Source organism: Phaethon aethereus (assembly GCF_964289735.1).
Source record: "Phaethon aethereus genome assembly, chromosome: 6".
Lineage (NCBI taxonomy): Eukaryota > Metazoa > Chordata > Aves > Phaethontiformes > Phaethontidae > Phaethon > Phaethon aethereus.
The window spans coordinates 23952180-23977640 of record NC_138580.1 but is presented as its reverse complement, the minus strand read 5'-3'; the positions used below and the strand labels follow the sequence as shown (position 1 = coordinate 23977640).

Genomic DNA, 25461 nt, shown 5'->3' with positions numbered 1-25461 from the left:
ATTGGGATGCTGCTTTCTGGACACAGCATCCTACAAGAGGACTGTAAATTTGTAAAATTTTTTTGTTGTTGTTCTTCCTATTGAAGAAAAGGTCAGTTTGGGAAGAGTCACATCAGCTAGTAGGACTGAAACCTTAGCTTAGCCTCCCATATCTACCAGTAAAACCTTCTGGTACTCAGCAAGAGCATTAAACAACATTAGTAGCATCACTAACCATCAAGATTCTTAATTCTAAAGAATAAAGTTCTCCTCAAGCTAAGATGGAAAATATTGCCAAAAAGAGAAGGCTGGACCCATTAGCAACTGGTAACTAGACAGACAGCCTTTTACAGGTAGTAGCCCAAACTCTTTAGTGCGTGAACAAGCTATTTAGCTGCCCTTCAAAAATAGGTTTCTGGCTGCAGTTCCTTTCTTGCAGAGAAGGACAGGCTTTACAGAAAAACCTTCCACTTAGCTGTAGCAGGAGCAGCTAGGGAAGAAGTGAAGATTGAGGCTGCATGAGGATGTCTTGCCTGGCAGCCAAGCTCGTGTCAGCATTGCCTGTGCTCTTCTGTCCTGGGCTTATTTACTGAACTTTCTGTTCCTGGGCTCTCCATCCAGCACCCACTGTGCTCACTAGTCATGGAGAGCAGTTAAAACTTCTCTGTATTTTCTACTTTCCCCTTAGTCCCAAAAGGAAGCTATGAAGTAGGAAAATGACTGAAAACTGAAAAAAAACAGAGTTAAATGTGTTTCTTGAAAGAACACTGACTCTGTTAGTCTGTTTGACAGACCCCAGACAAGGTTGAGACAAAAGGTTGAAACAAAATGTAGATACATAATAAGGGGATGATGCACATTCTCTCTCTATCGCGCCTGTAATTATACCATTTCTGCTAAAATTACAGATGCCGCAATTAAAACGTGCATTTTAATTTGGGAGCACAAAAACAATTAGGAACAATGCTGAGGTGTCTCTCCCAGGAAGATCCAAGTGATTTCCACATTATAAAAGAAAGACAATTTCTTTATTTTAAATGTCAAACAGCATGAAAAAGTGTCAAATGCGTAACAAAAAAAAAAAAAAGACAAGCTCTCATACTGTAATGCTGTACTATTCGGCTGCAACTGGAGGCTTTGTCTATCATTTTTTGGTCCATCCCCACGACTTCAGGCCATGGGCCGTTGGATGAGCTATGCAGACTTTCTTTGCAGCAGACAGCGCTTGCCCCAGCCACCACGTCCTAACGCAGTTTGGCCCCCAGCCCAGCGTCGACGGAGTGGCAACCGGGGCGCGCCGAGCAGCGTGGCCGCAGGTGCCTATTAGCAGTCCATCACTTGCACTTGTTGATCTAGTCCCAGTGTGGAAACCCAGCAGAGTTCCCCTGCATTTATGGGGGTGCGGGGGGCAGGGGGAGGCAGCAGTCATCCCTCTACATGCATGATGCTGCTGGACCTCCCACGGCTGCGCAGACCCTCTACCCCTGGAAGAGCACAAACCTCCCCGGTCAGGGAGCGTGCCGCGCCAGCGGGTACAGAGTCATCACTGGCACCAACCAGGACAGACAACCCTGGGGCAGTTTTGGGGAAGGAGAACCTTCCAACAGCCCTCACACCCTTCTTGTTGCTACAGCTGCATCTCTTGTAAGCACCCCAGCGGGTGGGAACCGTTGAGGGCATTCAAGAGCCTCCCAAATGGTGAGGAAGCTGCCAGACTGATCGTGGCTCCACACCAATACACCAAGGTACTGCTGCTACGTACTGTCCAATGGACTGGCAGGCGAGTAATGTGCCTTTACCCAACTAATTCTGTCTTTAGGCAGAGATGAAGGGCAAATATCCCCACACTGCATTATTTACAATATTTTATGGCTTATTTAGGATTCTTTTACAAAACGCTTCCATGGGTTTTCCTTGCTCCTTCTTTCTCAGGGGTATAGTGGGAAGTATAGGGCAGGGCTGACACTAAGTGAGCAGAGTCAACACTACTATCAGGCCTGCCTGGAATAGCTGGAGCGGAGATAATGACAGAGAACGGGGCTTTTACAAAGAGTGGGTGAAAGCACCCACTGATTTGGGAGGAGCAGCAACACGCACTCTTTGGGTCCTACACTACAGGCAAAGGAGCTGTTGAGTTGCACAACCAGAGCTGGAACAAATGTAGTCACACAGGACTGACAAAGCTTGTACCTCTGGCTGTGCACTCCCTGTGAACAACCACCAGCTACCCTGCCAGCTTTGTAGCTGCCAGATTTACAGGTACCAGCTTTCCCCAGAGGCAAAGCTGACAGGAAGACACAAGTCTACAGTGCCATGTGGGTTTTGTTGGTTTCTTCCCCCTGGGCAAGGATAATTTCACATTTAATAAATGCAGAGTAAGTGCAGACTGATACCTTGGTTAAAACTGGCAAGAAGTGATTTTTGAAATTGGGAGCCCAAGCTGAGAAGCTTTTTTTTAAAAAAAGTCTTATTTTCAGTGGATGACTGCTTAGGACTTTCTAGAAAGTCAGGCATCTCAAGTCATTCCTTACAAGAGATTCTTAAAATATCAAGGCATGAGTTGCCTTTGAAAACTGTTTCCCTTTATATCTGTGATGGCTCATACAAAAAACTTTAAAATATATGACCCTCTAGAAATAATTCTGGCTAATGTTTTCACTGTTTCCTTCCACTCAGTATTTCTTATTAATAAGTCTGCATAAAACCAGGATATTTAATCCATACGTCTTTCCTTTCTTGCTGCTCCTCTGTTCCCAGGTTTCTGATTTCCTTTAAAATATTCAGTAATTTATAAACATCTTTGATGTTAAAGTGGAGATAAACGGAAGGTACAGACAAAATGAGAAAGAACCACTCACCTGTGTTCCAAAAGCAAGCATCCCCAGTAAACAAAAGCATCAGTGATGAGCAACCTTGTTTGTACAATTATCTAGTACCCAAGCAAAAGCAGCTTGTTTGGTAGGGATTTTAACATGTGGAGGTAGTTATTTAAGATACTTAGTTACCACAGAGATTGTTCTTCAATAATTAGTGACTTGAAATAATTAGTAATTAACATTTTAATAAAATGCTCTGAACCCACTAGGGACTGTTTGTTTCAACTAGCACAGTTTAAACTACCATTACAAATATCATGTGCAGCAATGCACTATGGACCTTTTTCTCTATATATGAAGAAATTCTGAAGAATTCAAAGCGAAGTTAATAACTCTGTCCATTCCTATGAGGAAGTTACAGTGTGAGCAGTGTCTGACACTCCAGCTGCTCTGCAGCAGCTCTCCGAGTGTATTCCTTAGCCCCACAGTAAATGCACATCCCTCCTTTCTCAGGGGTAACGACACCCCATGCATGCTTTCTGCAGGCTAAAAGTATGCACGTTAGCAATTGATTTTGAGCAGCTGACATCCTCAAGCTCACCCCAGCCTGACCTCCAGTAACGTGTTCATGCATCGACTATCTGGTTTTCTAAAGCTAATCCTGGCAAAAAGGGAACGTTACACGGAGCAGTATTTTAGAGGAATGTGCTCCATCTTTTGGCTCACGCAGGCCACACAGCCTTTTATCAAGGCATTTTGAGAGCTGTAAGTAGTGATCCTTTCCCAACACGTGACTGAATAAGTCAGTCACATGCCCAAACTGTGACCAGAGATTACTCCATTTCAGTCATGTGAACAATGCATTTGTAATTGCCTAACAGAAGAGAAGCTGCATGAAAAAAGTAGCAAAGAGCAGACTGTCAGAAAAACCCGTCTAGCGTGAGATTCAGCCGTTGCACACACCAGAGATGCCTCTGGGAGCAATGCTCCCAGGAACAAGCCCAAACCCAGGTGAAATGCTCACACAGACAGAACTCAGCCTGATGCAGATCCAACCCTCCCCTTGAGAAACAGCAACAGCCTTCTGGACACTTATATATGTGGCTAGGGTAAGACAGAGAGCAAGCTCATCTAGTACGTCCTGCAGTTATAGAAAAGAAGCTCCAATAATTCTTATTCTGTGGCATTTGGTAGCGATGCTGATGCTTGGGAGTAGTTATTAAAGATACATAGTTACCACTAGAAAGTGTTCTTCAGTAATTACTGACCTAGAACTTAGTCTATTTGTAGGTTCAAAGACTCACAGCATTTTTCTCCCCTCCCTTCTGTGGAGAGGATAAAGAGGGAGACATTAGGGGAATGGCATTTAAATGGGTGGAAACCACACACTGATAATGGATCTCAGGCTTCCAGATCCATTCTGTAGGAAAGCAACTCCTTGCTTAAAAGAAAGAAAAGGAAATCTCCTTTCTCATATTGCTCTTCTATGGCTACTCTCTGGTGATAACAAGTTCTACCTTTAGAGCACCTAAGCGCTATAATTCACCTTGGGATAATCTTAGTCTCTCTGAAGCAGTAGATAACTTTCTTCTGAGTTTAAAGGAACACAGTTCTTGCTGGTGCCTTGACTTGAGAATAGGAGCATAATTTGCTTTCCTTACCTATCCTTCCCTCTCTCAAATATCTTTGTAGGCAAAGGAAATGGACGCTAATCCTTGTTAATAAAGCTAGTATGCTCACAGGCTCTTTCCAGCCAGTTTTATGTACAACAGGATAGTAGTAGAGTCAATTTAAAGAAGGTAAATCCCGTAATCTACAGAACCTTTTACTGAGTAAACACTCTTTAATTTCCCTTTTAGTTTATTCTCGTAGGGGCAGATTAGTAGTGACAATGATTTGTCTCTAACTCGTACTTTTACTCTGTTTTCATGAGGATATGACAAGTACTTATATATTTCAATAGTATATTATAGCACTTCTATTATTATATTATTACAATATAATAATTATAAAGCTCATCATTCACAGTCCTAAGGGAGAAGATTAGGAAAGGTTTAACATTAATTTAGAATGTGTTACTGCTGTTCCTATCCACATTTTATGGATTAACTTATTCTTTACATGTTTTCAACATAAGGAAGGCATCGAAGTTGGACTTCGAAATAGGTATTTCATACGTGATGCTCGCATACATCCAAGAAAGATTAACTATTAACTACTGAAAGAAAATAGAAAAGAACAATTTTTTACTTACTCCAAAATTACTAGACTTGTGCCATCTCACCCTATTTACAGGCATTGTATTTAGTAGTCAGGTAAGATAGTAGCGTAAAAACTCTTGATTAAAAGGGAAAGAGAGACATTTAGGTATAAATACGTAAACACATTAAAAAAAAATACAGCCTTAGCTATCTTTGTGAATAAATGTGTCTACTAGCATGCAGCAATGGTGTTAGCTAGGACGTGTCCCCCAAAGAAACACTAACACACTTAGCAAAACAAGGCGGGTGGTGGTGGTGTAGAAATCAAACACAAATAAAATTACCTTTGAATCAGCATCCCAACATTGGTGCATCAGTTCTGCAAAACTTCTGGGACAACTGCTTGGAATGGTTAATCTCTAAAGGAGAGAGAATGTACCAGTTATTGGAAGCATTTCCCTTTAAGCTGCTACTAATGGATTTCCTATAAAAGCAATGCAATTAAAAGAAGTAAAACACACTCCTATTTCTTTTAAACACAATATAAGAGCTGAGGATTAACATATTAAAAAGAAAAATCAAAATTACTAACACTAGCAAGATGTACAAATTAATTAACAGACCTATAAAGAAAGAATGGAACAAATGCACAAATGGAGTTGCTTAAGAAAACCTGGAGACAAGGAAGTGAAAATGAGGCAAACAACTTTTAATACTAAAACATAATACTTTGTGGAGATTACTGAATGGTATTCTAAGATGCTTGTCAAGATAGGTATAACATACAACCTGCCTTAATTCCTTTCTCCCATACAGATGATCCAGATTTACAATACTATAATCACTTTTGATACAACAAATGACTGAAATATAGATTACATTAAGTGAATTAAAAAGAGTTAAGTGAAGCTCTGTATGACACAAGAGACATTTCATGAGCCTGTGGTCAGAAGGATTAATGAGGACATGCGGATCTCAGAGAGCACTCACAGAGCACAGTGAACTTATGTAAGTATTTCCTAATGACTGAAGGCAAGGAGTTGCTGGTTATAGCCAGGACCACTAACTACAGAGAATTAGTTTGAAGCTTGTTTGGTTTCCTTTGCTGTGAGTTTTAAACTATTAAAAGATTCCCTTAGCCAGTCTTAGAGGACTTTAAGTTTTAAGACTCTGCCTCCACACTGGAAAGCCCAAAAGCAAACCCATTCTCATATACGCACACCCGGATACCGAAGCCTCTCCAGTTAAGATTCAACATGCATCCCAACAACTTTACACATATCAGGAGATGCCTCTGCTCTTGCTAAGGCAGTTAACTTACTTCAGATTTTTCATATTAAATTAAAAAAAAAATGTAGATAAAAAACAGTTCCACAGTGAAAATGAGTCCAAATATAAGAGGGGTCAAGCTGGAAAAAGGGCTCCCTGTCCTGTAACGGGTGAGAACCAGATGTTACAGTCCTGTTCAGACCAACCTGCCCAGGAAAACCCTTTGATCTGTCCTACTCTTGGCATTTCAGAAGCCAAGGAGAACAAGTTATATCAAATTGTACCATTATATTACTACAACATGACCTACAAAGCCTTACAAGCCACAGCAGCCAAAGTTAAGAGTTAACAAATTCTGCTGCACAAGCATTTGAATACCATGAAAACTGGAAACAGGAGATACAGTGCCAGGGCACTGCAGGAATATGATTATTAAAATAATGTGATACCTTAAGGTGCAAAGCTTTCTGTGCAAGAAACACACAGAAATTTGTACAATGCATAAACGAATTGTACTGGTGCTTGATCTCTGGTTGAGTCATTGGCCTAAAAATACACTGGCTAGTCTTGCTACAGTATTTGTCTGTAACCCTCACTGTTCCAAGGAGGTGGAAAATCGGTTGCAATCACCATTTTTGTGTGTCTTACTTGTCCAGAATGTTATGTGTCATGTAATATAGAGATAGCAGATTCCAAAAGTGTCATATTATAATAAAGATGATGTTTCTTAATGGTAATTTATTATGAGATCATGCCTAGCATAATCTGAACCCTCATGTTTTTCTTTTTTGGACTAAAAAAAATTATAATAATTGTATAGAAACTCTACCAGAATAAAAATAACACTGTGAAATTGTGCAGAGAGTCAAAAAAGAACCATACAGAATCATTAAAATCCACTTCATTTGCTGGGCTCAGGCTTTGCAAAGAGGGGGATTTTTCACCCTACACAATTACGCTTTGGCCTGAGTCCCACACTGATTTTAACATGAGACTTGCAGTGCAAAAAATGAAGGACTGGTTCAACAGTGATTCAATTCTGTTGTGAATTGGAACCATGCAACACCACTGATGTCAACAGATTGAACTGAGAACTGAACCTGACCCTCACACTTGCTTTGGGACACAGAAACTATGAGGAAAAGTAGCACAAGCTGACTTTTAGAAGGCTGATGCTGGGCCTGTTCCCTAAGTCATGGCCAGAAAAAATAAAAACTGTAAGCAAGTGTTAATGCCCTCTAAGCTCCCTGGCACCCTTCCAAAGAAGATGGTAGCAACAGGCTAGTGGTACCTGGCAGACAAACAGCTGGCTCTGAATATGTCACCCCTTAGGTTTCTTCAGCCATGAGTAAAATAGTCGTCATGTCCACATTTTATTCATACTGTATTTTACACAGTTCCTTGATCTGGAAAACTGTAGAGAAATGTGTGTTGTACCCTCTGATAGCTTTCAGCGTATGACTACATCTCTTTACAACATTCCCAATGCCACTCTGTACCCCTTACATAAGACTACACGTGGTAGGCATAGGAGAGAAATTCTGCGGATGGAAGGCTTTTTGGTTCCTCATTCAAAATGATGTATAAGGCTTTTCCTAAACTAGGAGGAAGTCTCTTTGTGCCTCCTGCTCTGATAAACACCGTAGAAGACCACATTCATAATCTTCACACTGTTAGTGTAGCATTTCCAACTAACTGGTGTATCACAGTATCATTCACTGGCATTAATCCAGTCCTCAAATAGAAGAAAAAAGAGAGGGGAAAAAAAAACACTAACAAAAAATATTAAACTAAGAGGAGGAAACCTAAGTCCTCTGTTTAACTCTGAAGCATTTTGAGAAACAGTTTATGTAGAATAATAGGAATCTGTATTGTACAGCCACTGCCTCACCATTGTAATGTTTCCCAAGCTTCCACTGTGTCTAGATAGAGGAGGTTTCATCTTTGTGGAGGATTTCCATGCTTGTCTGTGTGTGGTACAGTCACAACTTTAAATGTTTTTTAAATGTAGTTACTGTCTTTGATATCAAGGGACTATGTGTTCAGATATACGCTCACATGTCCAACTAACTGCAAGTCTCAATTTGTAGGAAGAAGAAAAGCCAGGCTGGGGACACTGTACAAACGGTGTTTACACCACTGAAGTGCTTTTGAAATGGAAAGACTCTGCATGAGGAGGCTTGCTGCTATGCCACAGCCTTGCTGATACCAGTGAGGAGCTCATCTTCAATGTAGTGTTGAACGTAGGTGGCAAAACTGTAATTTCTCTCTTTTTTTAAAACTATTTTTTCTTCTTTTATTTTTGAAATTTTCATCTAAGCGGCAGTTTCTTGTACTATAGTGACTCCTGCTGGGAGAGTTAAGTTGAAGTAGCTGAAGGTCTCTTACAGATATATCAACTCCCGGCCAGTAAAAAGATGTCCTAAACGCAGGAGATGGAGTTAAACTGTTCCCCTACCTTGGACGCAATGGCTTCTTTCATCACTAAGAACAAACCCCTAGGTTTTACAATTGAGACTGAGAAACTAGTACAGTACTTGTAAAATTTTTGATCTACAGCATCACGACGTGAAGCTGCAACAATTAGATGTAAAGGGTCCATTCATGAGGAATAACATCACTTTGACCCTTTGTGTTAGCTCCTACTGCTAATCTTTCCATACGCGTGAACTTACTTTCAATTTGAAGAAGATGAAAAAGTCTTTTGCAAAACCCCAATACTGTTTTCTGATCTATGTACCTGAATGTAGAAACGTAGTCTTACCTCGTTTTTTTCCACTACAAGCCAAGCTACTTGTAATCCTTCCAAGCCTTTAAAGGGGACCTCCCTTGTTAGCATCTCCCAGAGAACCTGGAACAGAAAAAAAGAAAAGAATTTTTATTTCTGTACTTTGTATTTTAAATACATTATTAAACCTTGATACAGCCCTATTCTGTATCCAGTTATCAGGCAACCAGTTTCCATTTGCAGGAACTTGGACCAGTGTTTGTGTGCAAGATCCTCTCACTAAATTAATTTGAATGTTTCTGCTTTTTCCTCTACAGAAAAGCCCAGATGAAAAACTGGGTTGTGTGGTGCCTAACGCCTGCAATTTTGAGAGTGCCATGGAAAAGGCTTTTTACTTTCTTTGTACACTATGAAGTTCACATTTGGCAGTAGAGACTTGGGAAGACAATGAACTCCTCCTCTCCTTCTCAGCCCCAACTAGACACATCTTTGCTTTGTAGTCATTTTGCATTTAAAAATATTTCTGTATGATTGCAACTAGTGCTTCTCAGTAGTCAGAATATGATCCAAAAGGTATTTTGCTCCTATGATATGCCTATGAAAATATTAAATATATTTTTTCAAGCAAAACTGTAATTGTTTATCTCCAAGTATGTGATTATGTTAAACTAAACAATATACAGCATATAGAAAATTACTCTGTTCTCCTTGATATCTTAGAGCCACCCTGTCCTTAGATATAGAAAGATCTCCTAATTTTGCACGCTTTTATCATTTTGGTAACACAGTACCCAAGAACCTAAGCTACTCTGTAGAAAAAGAGTTTGACATCACCTAAAAGGCTTCAAGTCAATGAATCCAACTTGCTTTTCTGCCATTTGGACTATATATTGGAGTTCAACCAGATTAACAGACACTTTGTACTTTCACTCGTATATGTCTTTTTTTAGATCAGAACCTTCATATACATATCTTGTTAAAATATCTACATACAAACTTTTTCTTCTGCTCATATACCAAGCATATCAACAAAAAAGACATAATTTATGTAGGATCTGACCAAATGCATTAAGATCCTTATGCAAGTCTGTATATCCTTGCTATTTGGGTTAGTAGCCAGGCTTATTCCAGCTACATTGTTTTGAATGGATCCTGGCCTGCTACAAAGGTAATTAGAAAGAAAATGTGAGAATACTGGCAGATGCTGCTCAAGCAGAAAAAATGCACTGAAGCAGAGATGAGCATTTAATCAACTGAACAGAGTACTCCATCAATAGACATATTTGAATAATTCTGCTTGAGTCAGAAGACTGTTAGTAAAGGTAATGGTATCTTGGAAAAATGAGTAAAAGGACAGTTTTGCTGAGAATAAGAAACATGTAGAGAAAGCTATCATAGAGCTATCCAAGTCTCCTGTTTGCCTCAATGCATTCCTTTTAGAAGGAGGAAAAAAAAAAAGGCACCTCAATTTGTAATTCCAATTGTCACCTCTCCACTGGTAGAAAAGGGAATTTAACTGCGAGAGAAGAAAATAATTTTGCAGTCCCATATACTTCAGACAAAAAAAGCAGTGTACAAAACAGTCATTTTAAAACAAAAGCCCCTGGACAAAATCAAACATACAGCTGAGCAGCCTTGCAGAACAACCTCATCTGTACGGCTGTACTAGGAAACCATAGAGAAGAAACTCAAGTTTGCACATCAGATAGAGCAGTATCTAAATACATCTTCCAAGCACAGAACATAATGGAATACATGATAAATGTCTCCAGAGCCTTTAGCACTTGGTACCTTTCTTTCAGAAGACTATAAATTGTAAGGATTGTCTCATTTCATTCATGCACATAAATTTGTGCAGAACATTTTGCACTGAATTCCTTTATCATGACACCTTTAATGTTTATTTTCACTGCTTGTACAGATCACTGTCTTCCTAAACCAACAGTGCTAGCTTAAAACACTTGATAGTTCAAGAGAAAAACAGTAATATGACACAATATGAAGAACTCTTCTTAATGCCTTATTTTTCACTGATAGTAGAAGACGGGAAAAGATACAAAAGGGGGACGTCAGAAACCCTTGTATTTATTTACACAGGTTTAGAAAATGTTCTAACGCCAATACAAATTTCATATTCAGGCCAATGGTATAGATACTTTCCTTCCAATGGTGACAAGTCTCTATCTTCAGTTTTATAGGAGCTTCAACCCCATCTCACAAATTAGCTACCCTGAATCATAAGCTAAGGTGAATGATTGCAATTGTCAGTCTTTTAAAAAGCAGCAAATGGGCATCTTCAGCATTCCTATTTGTCTCTTCCTGTCCCCAGGCTCATTCCGCAGCAGAAAAAGCACTTCAACCTGACTTACCCTGGCCTCTTTATTGCAAGATACACTCTGTTCATTTTCAGAACTGGCTCCCCAGCTCACCTCACACGGAAATCAAATCTTCCGTTTCTGGTGTAATTTAATTGATACTGACATGGTTCACTTCCTCTCCCATCTCTGATGGTGAGGATCACCTGCTTTCCTGATCACATCACATCTCTCTGATGACAGACAGCAGGTGCTCACAGAGAAACAGCCAAGCTAGACACAATGATGGGAAAAAAAAGCCAGAGCATTTAATGTAGTGGTTTGTAAGCTGTGGCCTCTGAAGATGTTGGGCTCTTCTTTTGCCCACAGAGAAACAGAAAGAAGAGACAAATGTACAAATGTTCATGTTACACATGAAGCTGAGAATAAGAATTATATGGTCTTCAGAAAAAGCTCAGACACTTACTTCTGTCAGCTCAGCTGTGCATTTCGATTCTTATCCTCTCAACTATGTGACAACAACCAAAAGGAAAAAAACCCAAAACAACAAAACCCCCACATTTCCACCCCAGTGCAAAGCCAACAAAGATTCTAAGTGCCACATAGGATAGGGAACATCCAAATGAGTAATTTGAGAAAAAGAAAACACTCTGAACATCTTCACTGAAAAAAGAAATGTTTTCTCTTGGTAGGAAAGTGTCCACAGATGAGAGTCAGGAGCCACAATGAGCGGGAGTACAGCACGAGCAGAAAGTGTTGCACTCTTAGAAGTACTGCCCTTAGGCATGAAAATGAGGTCAGTCTTCTCTGCATTGATCCAAGTGGAAGTTAAAGATCTCATAATTCTTTTCAAAAAGAGTAAGGGATAACCCCTGGAGCTGGCCAACATTCCCTCTATAAATAACATATGTTCTCATAGCTAAAGCAATGTATGAACTATTGCTAGGAGTAAAACAGCTGCTACATTTAACGGCAGTCTCTATGCCACCAATAGCCAATTAATGGTTTTAGTTTTTTATTCTTGTGTTAAAATAATTCAGCTACATCGCATAAGCTTTCTATGATTAAACACATTTATACTGATACACAAACACACACTACAGTGCACTACAAACAATTTTGCCAGGATAACATATTCTGAGCATGTATCTTCATGACTTCAAAACAGCTTTTAGAGTGAACATTGTCATTCCACGTACACTTTCATATCTGGAAGAGAAGCAAGGCATCATTTCTGAGCAACACATACATGAGAGGGTTTTCTCATGAAATACATGAGAGTCAATTTCTGGGTCGATCATTTGTAACAATTGATATCTGCTGTTGAGGGTATGGATTTGGAAATGGATTATAAAAGAGAGTCACAGCATGGCTGAAGGAAAGTGCAAGATCTGTCTTTGTGTGGTAATAAATCTCCTGGAACATTAGCTTTAGCATTTCATGGCAGTATTAAAAATTGTTTGCTATATATCTCAAAGAGAATATATGGACCTGTTTAACAATCCATGAAGAGCAGAACAAACCAATCTGAACGTTAGCTATAAACATAGATGTTACTGTTCACAAAGAGGAACAACTCAGACCTATAAAGTTGCAGAAAGACTTTGACAGTTCATGGAAAAAAGCTCTTGCACACCTTAAGCAGAATATTTAAAAATCACAGACTGTTTTGTAGAAAGAAAAGCCAGTCAGGAAATAAAAAAAATAGCAGAAAAGAAATTAAAGAAAACGATGGAGAAGGAGACAAATCTTGCAAACAGAGTATCTATTCCTAGCATCTTACTAGTTTACATTTGAAAGGATTCTGTTCTTTGTTAACAGGATTTTAACTGAAGAAAAGCAGATTTGTGTCTGTAGCACAAAAGCTGCTGGCAAGTGTTACACTTTGAAGAGAGATTCTTTAAATTTTGTTTTTATAGATGACAATCATTTGAAGAGACAAAAATACCCTTTCTAAGATTTTTGTTTTCAGTCTCCTAGCTAATTCTCTGATAGTCTAACACTTATTATAGGGAGATTCCAATGTTCAATGTTATATTCGGACAATTTCTTGCTGGTATAACCCCATTATGTCAGTAATTTCATCAACAGAGAACTTGGGTCACTGCCATTCTGCATTGCTACCCCTGTATCTCCTCTGCAAACGATGGTGTTCCAAGACCAGAGTTATAAAAAGATGAACTCATTCCTAAGCACTTATAAATTCATAAGCTTCTACCCACAGTAGGGACATATTAGTTCAAAAACAATATATTAAAAATGTGGGTCAAATATTATTAGACATACTGAAGTAGCACTATACACCCTTAACCACATTAAAATATTCTAGTAACACTGAACTGTTTTCATACGGAGTTTAGTTGAGTTTTACCTCCAAGCACAGACTGTCAAAGGAGCTATGCTTTTTGGACGAGGAAGAATAAACTACGTATGACATACTGTTCCCAAGGCTCTGGTAATACTTGACATGATAAGGTATTAAACAATTTCTTACCTTCTCCCACTTCTAGAATGTTACTTAAAGCCAATTCACACCAAGATGACTATGTGAGCAGTTCAAGCTATAAGACCATGTTTGGAATTTCTTCTCTAACATTTTTGCTTTGTTTTGAAACTGGAATGTTTCCTTCCAGTGAATAATATGTGATTGCTTCCAGTAACAGTTTACATTAACATTTACATCTGTTAGCTTATGTCCTCTTACTGTTTGTGAACTAGCTCAGTTAAGCAAGCAAGGATTTTGGATGTGCCAATATAGGCTTTTTCCCCCTCCTTGCAAACCTTCAGCCTTTCATTTGTAAGCGACGCCACATCATCTCTCATATATTTTTTTCACTATAAACAACTGTTTGGGAAAAAGTTTAAGTCATCTTTCATTGGGACACCAGCTTAGCTATGTATAGTCATAGGTGCTAGCTTAAAACTATAGTGCCTCCCTCACATCTATCTCCTCCCACCCCTCAAAGAGGAAGAGGCAATACTTGACAGGTGCTGAAAGAATTCCTCATTCTGCCACCCACTGTTGAATCTAAACCCCAAAATGGTTAATACATAGACATGCATGGAAACTACAACCCCACTTCCTTTCCTCCCCCGCCCCCAGTATTCATCACTGTTCTCTGTCAGAGAAAGGTTATGGGACTAGGCACACGATTGGTCTGACCAGTAAGGCTATTTCTAGCCTATTTTGTACTGCAGAGCAAAATCAGAGTTTAACTGTGGACAGAATAAAATAATTCACATTACTACACCTGCAAACTTGACACTCTGATGAACTGTAACTGACTGTTCCCCCTCCAGAAAAATAGCAAAGCCACGTTGGCCTTTTCTATATTTTTAGATGGGGTCTCTCCCTCCACAAGAGGTACTGTCTCTATTCTCACAGCTAATGATAGCAGGGTCTTTTAAACAATTAAGTATGGAGAAGTGGCTTACTTTTTTAATATAAAATCAGTGACACTCCATTTTATGGAAAGTGGAATCCTAATAAGTTCATCCTGTTATACACAACCTTTTTCTCTTCTGTTCCACTAAAAAACACAAGCAGAGATTCATGATGCAGATTGTTCAGTAGCTCCTGCACGCCTTCGGACATAGGCTGAATACTTGTGGTAAAGCACGCGCTTCCCACACTGATATGCTACTAATCTAATCAGATAAGGATCTTACTAAACGTTCAAGACACTGCTCTTCCTATCATTTTCAAGCATGTAATTATAAATTATGGATCAGTCTTGAAAGAAAGCGTGGTATTTTTGTTATCCTTATTTAGAATTGTTTTTCTTGCATCATACAAATTCTCTCTCACTAGAGATCTGTTACTACGCATAGGGAAATGAGAGGCACTCACCACTCCGTATGAGTATGTGTCACATGTTTCAGACACTGGGAGACTTTGGATAACTTCTGGCGCCATCCATGGAAAAGTGCCCACTAATGACATGTGTGTTGTATGGGAGTGGAACCTTGAGGCACCAAAATCACAGATCTAGCGCAAATAAATAAAAAATAACCACATATTAGAGTATCAACCTCATTCATTAGGCATCAAAACATCGAGTCAAGCAGCAGCATATCTCTACAAATAATTGAAGTGTTCATACCTTTAACATGCCATCAGCAGCTATGACAACTGAAAATGAAAAAACAATAGGTTACAAAAGTTCTATTAAAAATAAACACAATACATTGTCACAGTGAAAGACTTTGCATTTTATCAAGAAAAATGATCCTATAGCGAGCCAGCACCTGAACATGCACACATGCACGATTGTCCTGGTTTCTTTGAGAAGCTTTAGAGAACATCTGCTGAATACCTGCAAGCCTCTGAACAAACGCAAAACCCTTCAGGCCTTACTGAGTTCAAAGATAGCAACACAACTCTAGCTAAAATACAGATAAACTCCATTCTCCCCAGTGTAGTTAGACTTAACAAAAAGCTCTCTGAAAGATTCATTAATACAAGGAAAAAACTTACAAGGGAGGTGAGATCTAGACTTTTCTTGACTATTATCTCCCCGTGTGCATTATTAAAATCTGTGCCCCTGCTATCTCACTACTAGTAGTGAAAGTTTCAGTTAAAAGGCAATGTTCAGCAAATTTCATAAATGGTCATCAGTTGCCAAGTACAGATTAACCACTGCAGCTCCACACTGCATGCATATTACTCAAAAGCATGAATATCTGTCAAACCTCAAAACAGGTCAGTGTAAAGGCAAGATTTTCAGATAGGAAATAATAGGCCTTATCCGGACTATTGTGTCTGGTGTCTGCCAGCCTTTCCTGGTACACAACCTTTCCAAATAGAAAAAGGAAGTGACAAGTGTCCAGGCAATGTCTGACAGCTGGCAAGATGGGTACAATCATGGTCAGCAAGACACAACTTGAAAGAGCCCTCCCCAGTGCTCTAAATGATGTCAGGGACTGGTTACAAAGCTCAGACTCAGGCACAAGACGGGGAGGAAGGAACAGGCTCTTCTATGCCTCAACAACTCCTAGTGCAGCTTGATGACAGCCAAGGCATGCGTTAGTTCTGCATGTTCACAAAGTCAGGTACAGATTTAAAGACTACATTAACAGGTAATAGTAAATGCAGAGCATTTTGGTGTTTTGCTACTTTACCATTCCTGGACTTCAGATCCCTGTGGATTACTTTGACTGGAGCTTCCATGTGTAAATAGTGCATTCCTACACAAAAGAAGGGGACAATCTAGTTAGGCAGGCTGAGCGTGGCCATCGCCGATCAGCAGTCGTGTTTTCTGGTTCCCATTCTCCTCATTACAAGTTGGCGTATCAGTGTGCCATAGAGATATGCTGCAGGAGAAGCAAACCTCCCATAGCCTATTTTGAGTAAAAAACAGGAAGCAAAGCTCATGTATCTCTCAGAGCATCCATATGGATATGTTAATGCTTTTTAATGTCATATTTAGTTGTTTTCTCTAAGGTGCTGTCTACAGAGGGAAGCCAAGATACGAATTTACTGTTCATTCATTAGTTTACACTAATTCTTGTGTGGTCACAGAGAATACAAAGAACAAACCAGCTTGTTCTTATATGAAGAATTTCAGTATGTTTGCTGACAATAAGCCCTTAGCTTCCTAAATGTCCCAATTCAAATCAAATGTAAGGATAATTATGCACTTTACCTTATAATTACTTTGCATCAGCAAAATTACCCTCTTGGGACTTGGGGGCAAACCAGAAGTAAAACTGGCTCACAGAAGCCATTTCCACTCCAGAAATTATGTTGGAATCACAATAACCAAGGAACATATTAAAAAGCAGGGTGAATGGGGTTTGCTTGTTTAATGTTTGGGGTTGATTTGCTTGGGGTTTTTTTTGTGATTTGCATAAGGAAGTATAGGAAGGCTTTCCTGACTTCATAGGGAAAGCAGCTCCAGTTGTACTCTTTGCTGGCTGTGGAGGATAGTAATGCATCACTCATCTTGCTTACCTTTAGCTATGTCAGTTGCCCAGGTCATGATATGATCCATATCCATCTCTTCACTTTTGTTACTATTAATGTAATCAAACAGTGAGCCAGCAGAAGCATATTCTGTTAAAAAACAACAATAAACTCACATGACATTTTAAAACATTGCACCTAAACTGAAAGCTCTAATGGAAACTCTGCCAGTTCCAGAAAGCAGTCAACCTCTGGCTTAATGACAGGGAATTTGGGTTCAGCAGCTAATATTAGTAGTACAGTAGGAGAGTGGTAGTTTGTTCTCATTATTCCAACACAGACATAATCTATTCCTAAGGGTTAAAAAAAAAAAAAATGTAAAATCATATATAACAACAGGCATTAAAACAAAAAGACATTAGAAAGGTCTGGCACCAAGAAAGCTCAGGCAAAGCAATTCAAATTCTAGAGTAAAAGGTTCTGGTTCCTTGCTCAGGATCAACAGATCTTTTTCTTAACTTCTCTCAGCCACACCCACAGAAACCCACAGCAGGATTATATGGGTACAAACAAGGGCTTTTTTGGCCCACTGGTGTTTGCAAGCGTGGCAGATGGAATCCAGCCCAACTGTCAGAGCTCACAGGGCTGAAAGCTGGAATAACAAGCTAGTTACACCTACACACATTTAAGTGTGAAACTGGAGACAACCGAAACCTCCACAGTGCTGCTTTTATAGAACTTGAAATTCTTACATATTTAAACAGTGAATTTGCTGCTCCTGATCAGAAAAGCAGTTAATGGGTGAGTTGGTGGTATCAGATCGTTCTTATCATTTGCAAAGACAGAGGATATTCTCCAATGGTGAGCAGTACTGCATATAAATGATGCCCCATAACAAAGGATAAGTATTTTATTTCTTTTTTTAAAAGTAAAACCAGATGTTAAATATATAATGTTCCGTTGGGAAGAAAGGGTTTGCAAGTAGAAAGGGAAATTAGAATTTTCTTTTCCTATTTCCCCATGAAGGAACTGAGTAACAGATCAAATCATTTGTTCATGAAAAAATGGAAGGAAGAAACTAGAGGTCTAACCCTGAGGTAAGCAGACCAGATTTCCATGTGCTGCAGGTCATGTTCAGCAGTCTAAAGGCTGTAGCTCCTCTGGTTAGTATTTAACAAATCTTTATGCTTATTTAGTATTCACTCATGTTTCACCGAAAACACAACAGCAGGCTCATGACTTGAATCAGCTGATATATTTTCTTCTATCTGGTTGCCAAGAAAGAGTGGGCATACGCCATCTGGTATAGCCCAAGTAGCACAAAGACCAGAGGGATGCAAGGAACAACTTCAAGCTTTTCATCCTTCTCTCCCAAGGCTATTCAGCGTGTTCCTCAAGCAGTCTGGAGAATTCAAAACCTACTTACAAGACTGCCAAAACCTGCATACCTAAGGTGGCAAACCAGCTGGTATACAATTGAAATGCTTAATTTCAGCCATTTCAAAGCAGTCACAAAATCATTCCCTCCAAGACTACATAAAATATATCTGAATTGCTGTTAATAACAATATTAATCAATGAATGACATATGACAGGCTAAATGCCTAAGAAGTAAACATTGCTCCTCAACAAGGAATTCAAAACCACTGGGAGACTGCTGTGAGGGGAAGGAAACTCTGCAGCCTAGAATGTGGTACGCCATGTGAGATTCCAGCACTAAATGAAAGGAAAGAGGGAGAAAATAGGAAGTCCCTTGAAAGTAAACACTCAAGTGGCGAGTTAGTTTTGGATCATTACTGCAGGACCTCCCACTGAAAGGAGCCTCTGCAGGAGAGAGAAGTGCTGCTTCTGATGTCACCGAAAGAGGAGTAAGCTGCTGATCTGCACATTTCCTCAATTAAACCATAAGCTTTTTTTACCCATGATGTCAGCATTGGTCTTATAAATGGATTCTTCAGGAATAGGATGGCTACAAGCTTTGCATGCCTTTACAATGCATAATTTGATCCATCAGGGTCAGGGACAACTCAGCTCCCTGAGCCCTTTGCCACACTGTGTGAATGGAGGCAAACAAGCTTCAATCAACAAAGCTCAATCCTTTAGTATTTCTTCTACGTATTTATTGTGCCACAGGTTTTTACTAGGCGCTCACAGTTTTGGAAATCATATCGTGAGGTTAATTTTCTGTCAATAATGGAAAAGATGTACTTGCTTTAGAAAGAAAAGCTCCGAATGCCTGACTGGACCCACCCTGTGATGGGCTGTGGGATACACTGTACACCTCTCTGCAGATGGGGGCACAAGCTCTGAGCACCCTTTGCAGGGAGGCAGCTGTGGTCAAACACCAGATCTGAAAGCTAGGCACTGAGATGGCTGTTGACAGAGACAGCCAGTATCATCCAGAATGATGTGATCCATGTTAGCAGCTCGCTGGGTGATCAGTTACAACACTGACATATATCCCAGCAGGGAAACATGTTTTGACCGCAGATGTAGCCTTCCTCAGAGAACTCTTTGACAATCCCACATAAGACATCACGTGCAGCTAACGCTCAGTACATGCCAATGTTTGGCTGAACGCCCTGATCTCCATCACTCTGTAGAATCATTAGGTTCTCAGGATTCCTTCTTGTTTGGGCTCTTCCCTCACAAGAAATGTATCTCTGACTAAGAGTCCGCAATACTGAGGGCCATCCAGAAGATCACGGGGTGAAAAATCTCTCTAAAAGATATTTCAAGTGGAATTAACACTTCTTTTCTCAGTAGCCATTCTCCCATTTGAAAATGGTGTGGGGAAAGAGAGGCTTGCTTCCCTTCCAACCCAAGGGATTCCTAGTCTCCTTGGAAGTTGCAGGGAGAACCAATCAAGCTTGTTAAAAAAAATCTTTTCTCTTTAGCCAGGGTGGCATCTGAGCTCCCCAAGTAACAAAGTCACTGGACTACGCAGCATAGTCTCTTTCTCACAGACGGTTAAAGAATCCCCATCCCCAATGACATAATGAACTACTTTAGCTGCTTGTCTGTCCTGTGACTGGCAAGCAGGTCTAATGTCCTCTGAACACTGACCTTTTGTGAGATCAAACTGAAGAGATCATCTTGTGTTGCTGATCATACATTTCCTTTGTTACCCTGCTTGCCAGTTTACACTTATTACAGTTAGATTATAAATTATAGTAAAATTACATTACTTGATTTATTAGCTTTCTGTTATGTTTATTGGTTCAAGAAGGTATTCAAGTTCCTGTCTATATGCTATCACCAGTGCATCCTCTGAGTGGTGTAGACTGTGGTCACCCCCACGCACCTCTGGAGTACTGGTTGCAACACTGTGACCTCCAACAGGCTGGTACTCCTATGAGTAAAGCTCCCCATGCTCTGAATAGTGCTGTATCTCAGATGTGCTCCTCCAGATTACGCTGCCATCTACTGTGATAATTGGATGTCTAAGAGACAGGTAGAAATAACTGCATTTTCATAGGTTCTGTCCACCATCTGAGAACCAATAAAAACCTGAATGGCAGTGCTTCAAACTGGCATTAGACTGTGCCACATGGAAAGACTACTCTTCGCATCAAACTCTTTGAAGTGTTAGACAGGCCAAAGCACGCCTCCTAACCCACACTTTCATGGTTTTTTACCTCTCCAAACATTTATTTCAGCAGATTGGAGTTTGCTTTGCTTTGGGTTTATTTTCTACTACTATTTTACCTAGTTTCTCCCATACAGGAAAGGGAGAAATTACATTATCTGTAATGTAATTTTTTATCTGGACCAACTCCCAAGATAAGGGAAGGAAGATTAAAGTGGTGATAGGAATGCCAGAACAAATGAAACCTAGTTTCCAGTGAATAAAGGGAGTTGTCTTATGGTGTCTAATCAACCCTTGAATATCTTTCAAGCTCTTCCCACGGCTGGGAAGTTCCCAGTGCAGCTTCTCCCATTTTCAATACAGGCAGAATTAACAGTGAAGCTTTGCTCTGAGCAGAATCTCAGCCTTCCCTTTTCACAGAACTTGCCAGAACTTTGTAACATGAAAACCTCTACTTCAGTCACACGTCAGTTAAAATGGAAAAGCGATTCACAGAACAGGGTAAGAGAACATCGTGAAAGCTTCTATTTAAAGCAGTGCTGAGTTTGTGCATTAAGAACACCCCAGGCTCCAACTGCCTCTGTGCTGCTACCAGCCATGCTCCCAGCCTGGTTCCCACCTCCAGCACTCCCATTTACACTGAGGCAGGCGGTGCTGAGCACTCTCACATTCAAAATCCAGAACAGTTATCAAAAACACTGAAATTGGGTAAAGCTACAAATACCTTGTAACACTGGAGTTTTACAGAATCAAGACGAAGGTCAGACAAAAATCCTTACCCGTAACTATGCCATAATTTGGAGGTTCAATGACAGCTCCATAGAACTGAATGATGTTTTTGTGACTGAGCACACTGAGTATTTCTGCCTGTTGGAAACAAACAAAGAAGTTAGACAATTAAGAATGGCGCATTTACTATAATAGTTAATTTTATACCCAAGCAGGTATACACATATATATAAAAGATATATTTATAAACACACACATACCTACGAAAGACAGTCCACAAATGCTTGGCATTTGAAAACCTCATGAGAGAGTTTAGCAAATGAATGCTTAGTATGTTTGGGGAGGGGGGGGAAATTTCAGTCTATTCTTTCATGGCCAAGGCACAGATGTAGAAGCTAAGTCTTTGGAAAAACTGAATTCCTTGGAGAACTTTTTTCAAAGAAAGATCTGGGATTGTTGGCAGAGTTGCTGCACTCCTGTCCAGAATTTGTGTTTATGCACAAAGTACTACAGGTTCAGTGAGTTCAGCACTTCAGGCTGTTAAAGCATACCATGCACACACAGCTCCATCCAATGTTTACTGGAAACGTGGAGTTTCCAGGCATGTGCTGTGAAGTCTGATTGAATATGGACAGCAAGCATGCTCGAGATTGCCAAATAGCTAGCAGCGCACTTGAAACTACTCCTCAGAGCAGTTTGGAAATTCTGGGTAAATATACAAAACCTATACAAAACAAAAAAAATTCCACTTGAACAGTGATTCTAGGTTTGAGAAAGAGACTGCAAGACAATGAGAATGTATCCACAGAAATTAAGACATATAGTCCCTGTGGTTTTTGAGAGAAAAGGTCAGATGTCTCCCTAAACAGTTTTGCCTCTATAGTATACTAAAGTAAACACTCAAGGGATTTTAGACATGGTTTTACACAAATATATATATTATGCTAATACAGATATATACTATTAGATATTTTTCTCTATAGCAATGCATTACTTTAAGACTTTGAGATTATGTTAACTCTGCCAGTCAAAAGCATCTAACAAGAACAAAATAACAATTAATTCCTTTGAACTTATCAAAAGTATCTGAGCTGACAGATCCCCTCTCGGATCCTTTGACTGACTGCAGGAGTGTTGCTATTTATCTGCAGGTGAGTCTTCCCATATTTGCTTAGATAGTTGCCAATTAATTTATTTTGTGGCATTGTAGATTCACTGAAAACAGGCAGACTATAGCAGCTTTGATGCAGGAAACCATGGTACATCATGGTACATCAGCTAGTGCTACTGTAACAAATGTACAGACATAGTATTTTTTTTGGCCTATGTTTTATAGCTGGTATCAGCTATATCAGCTATGATACACATGCATAACTGTATGATTACAGACAAAGGCATCAGATAGCTCTTTTTTTGCTGTTGTTGTTTAAAGCCTTTTCTGAATAACTTTAACATAGTTTTGAATTAAGACCTTTATCTCTAGCTAATGCACTAGCATTTACACATATTAAATTAAATCTTTAACGATAGCTTTGAACTTAACTTGGGTTGCACTAGCTCTTCATATTGCTTAGCCTGCTCAGCAAGGGAAACTGTGTTACCATGAAGTGAGTAATCTTTTTTCAAAATACCAGAAAAGTAATATTTTTTAATGTACGCTGTTTTCAGCAAAACATACTGCAGACTGACTCACCCACAAGTCCACAAAATAATTTAATTGGCAGCTATCTAAGCAAATGTGGGAGGACTCACCTGCAGGTAAACAGCAACACTGCTACAGCCAGTCAAGGGATTCAAGAAGGGATCTGTCGGACCAGCGGCGGACCTGTTGGCAGAAGGAGCTCTACCCTCCAGCTGCAGCCCCACCAGCCTCCCAAGGCAGAGAACTCCAGCAGCAGTGGTACTGCCCATTTCACAAGCTGTACCTCCAACCTCCTTCAGTAGCCTGGAGGATGCAGATGACAGCCTAGTCATTCAAAACTCCATCTCCACGAGCTAGCAAACCCAAGACCCCTATAGTTCAAAAACTTCTGTGTTACGTTTTTATCTTCTTTAGGAAATATTAAATTGGGGAATGTCCTCCAATTCCTACCAGCATTACTGCCAGATAACCAGGAGACCTAATACTCCTTGACTGCCTACCTGCATATTGTCAGAAATGAGACAGGAATACCAGACCACAAACAACATTAGACAAACTATCTAGACCATCTTTTCTTGAACACCTTGGTCAAGAGGAGTGGAATAAAACTTCTTCTTAAAGAAAAGATAAAAAATCTTCCTGTGTAGTACTTAAAAATCCATGTCTTCAGAGCACTGTCCACACCACCTGCTGGTGTTTACAATACAGGTACCTCAACAGGTCATTAGAATTAAATTGACTGGTCTCATATTTAACTTTCCCATGGCATAATGTATTTAGGTCCTGGCTATGAAAGTAGTACTAGATGAATCTTTTTAGAGAATGACTAAAAATGCCACATGATGAACATACCCAAGTGCCATAGCTCCCTATTCCACCACAACAGTATGTAGAACCCAGTGACTGTCCTCAGCCTCACACATTCCAAGAGTACGAAGAAATGTTGTGTTGACTGTGGCTAATACCATCATCTTCACATTGACGTTCATACTCTGAACTGGGATTTAACAGACACCAAAGCAAGCTTCCATCTAAGAATGGCAGGCACCTACTAATTGCCCACACATACCCCAAATTAAGAACTAGTGGGGGGGAAAATCTCCAATTCTTTCTTAGGAGCACTACTTCTGAAAAAAAATCCTTTCTAAACACTTTTAGTCACTCTGCTGTTGTTAGCACTAGCAATTCTAGGCTATTACTTTCATGTTTTGCTCTTTTCAGTTGCTGTAGATCAGCTGTGAACTCTTATTAGCCAATTTAAAGACACTTATTCCTTACAGTGAGAACCAGATGCAAGTCAAGCCACATCTTTGAAGCTTTTGTACTTTTTTTGACAAGAAGGTGCCATATTTCAATGAAAGACTGACTTTCAGACAGCAAATTACAAAGTGGTGGTTAAAGACCGGTATTTCAAAGGTCTCTTAGGCACTTACAAGAATATTTAGAATCACCTTTAAGCATCAAACTCATACTTAAATCCAAAATCCCTAAATGCTTAGAAGAAAATCCCACCATGCATCTGTCTGCCTAAAGGCCACTGACGAAGCCAGCCCTCACTGGCTTGGGCATGACACACTCACTTCCTTCAGTAAAACTGCTGTCTACCTTACACAACTTAAATGAGCATCAATTTCCTTCCTAAAGCCATGGTGATGACAAGTAACAAGTCTTCAGTTATTTCATTATATTACTTTTTTGTGTGAAAGACAGATATTTTTTTTTTTCCCCCCCCCCAAATGTTGGATCGAAGCAGAACTGGAAGGAGCTCAGCTGAAGGAAAGACACAGCCCAAACATGTAAATACAAACTCCTTGGACATAACATAAAGACAGTGTCAGACACACAAGGTGATTGCAGTGGAGCTGAGTATCACACTCAGTCCCATGATAAGCTTAGTCACAGCATGGTACGATCATCAAACCGCGCTAAAACCACTCACCCTCTACTTACACCACAGGTATGGGTGAAATTGATGTCCCCCTCCCAAGTTCTGCTGAAGGGAATTACAGACTAGATACCACTTCTTGAAGGCAATGGGATTCAGAAGTCTAAACAAACCTAACCCACTGTTTACATAATTCAACCACTATCATGAAATCCAAGGTCAGAGCAAATTACACTAAAAACATTTGAACTTAATTCTCACTTACTGGCTCCTGTAGTGTTACTGTAAATCAAACCCAATGCATAAGGCAACTACAGTGTAAGACCAAGGACCTCAGGTAATCCCTCAATGTACAAACTTACTGTGCCTTATGAACCATGGTCTAGATCACAGTGCTTAACGG

At 39.8% G+C, this 25461-nt stretch overlaps 1 protein-coding gene across 1 annotated transcript in view; it reads right to left on the bottom strand.

The window, feature by feature from the left end:
- Positions 1 to 25461, bottom strand: part of MAP3K20 (mitogen-activated protein kinase kinase kinase 20) — a gene marked incomplete at its 5' end in the record, with an annotated part of 58015 nt that overhangs the window by 11192 nt on the left and 21362 nt on the right. Inside the window, 7 exons of the mRNA XM_082001511.1 lie at positions 5341 to 5415; positions 9030 to 9116; positions 15159 to 15296; positions 15412 to 15440; positions 16430 to 16495; positions 17262 to 17363; positions 21582 to 21669. Coding sequence (XP_081857637.1) covers positions 5341 to 5415; positions 9030 to 9116; positions 15159 to 15296; positions 15412 to 15440; positions 16430 to 16495; positions 17262 to 17363; positions 21582 to 21669 — 585 coding nt within the window. The remainder of the gene's footprint in view (positions 1 to 5340; positions 5416 to 9029; positions 9117 to 15158; positions 15297 to 15411; positions 15441 to 16429; positions 16496 to 17261; positions 17364 to 21581; positions 21670 to 25461) is intronic.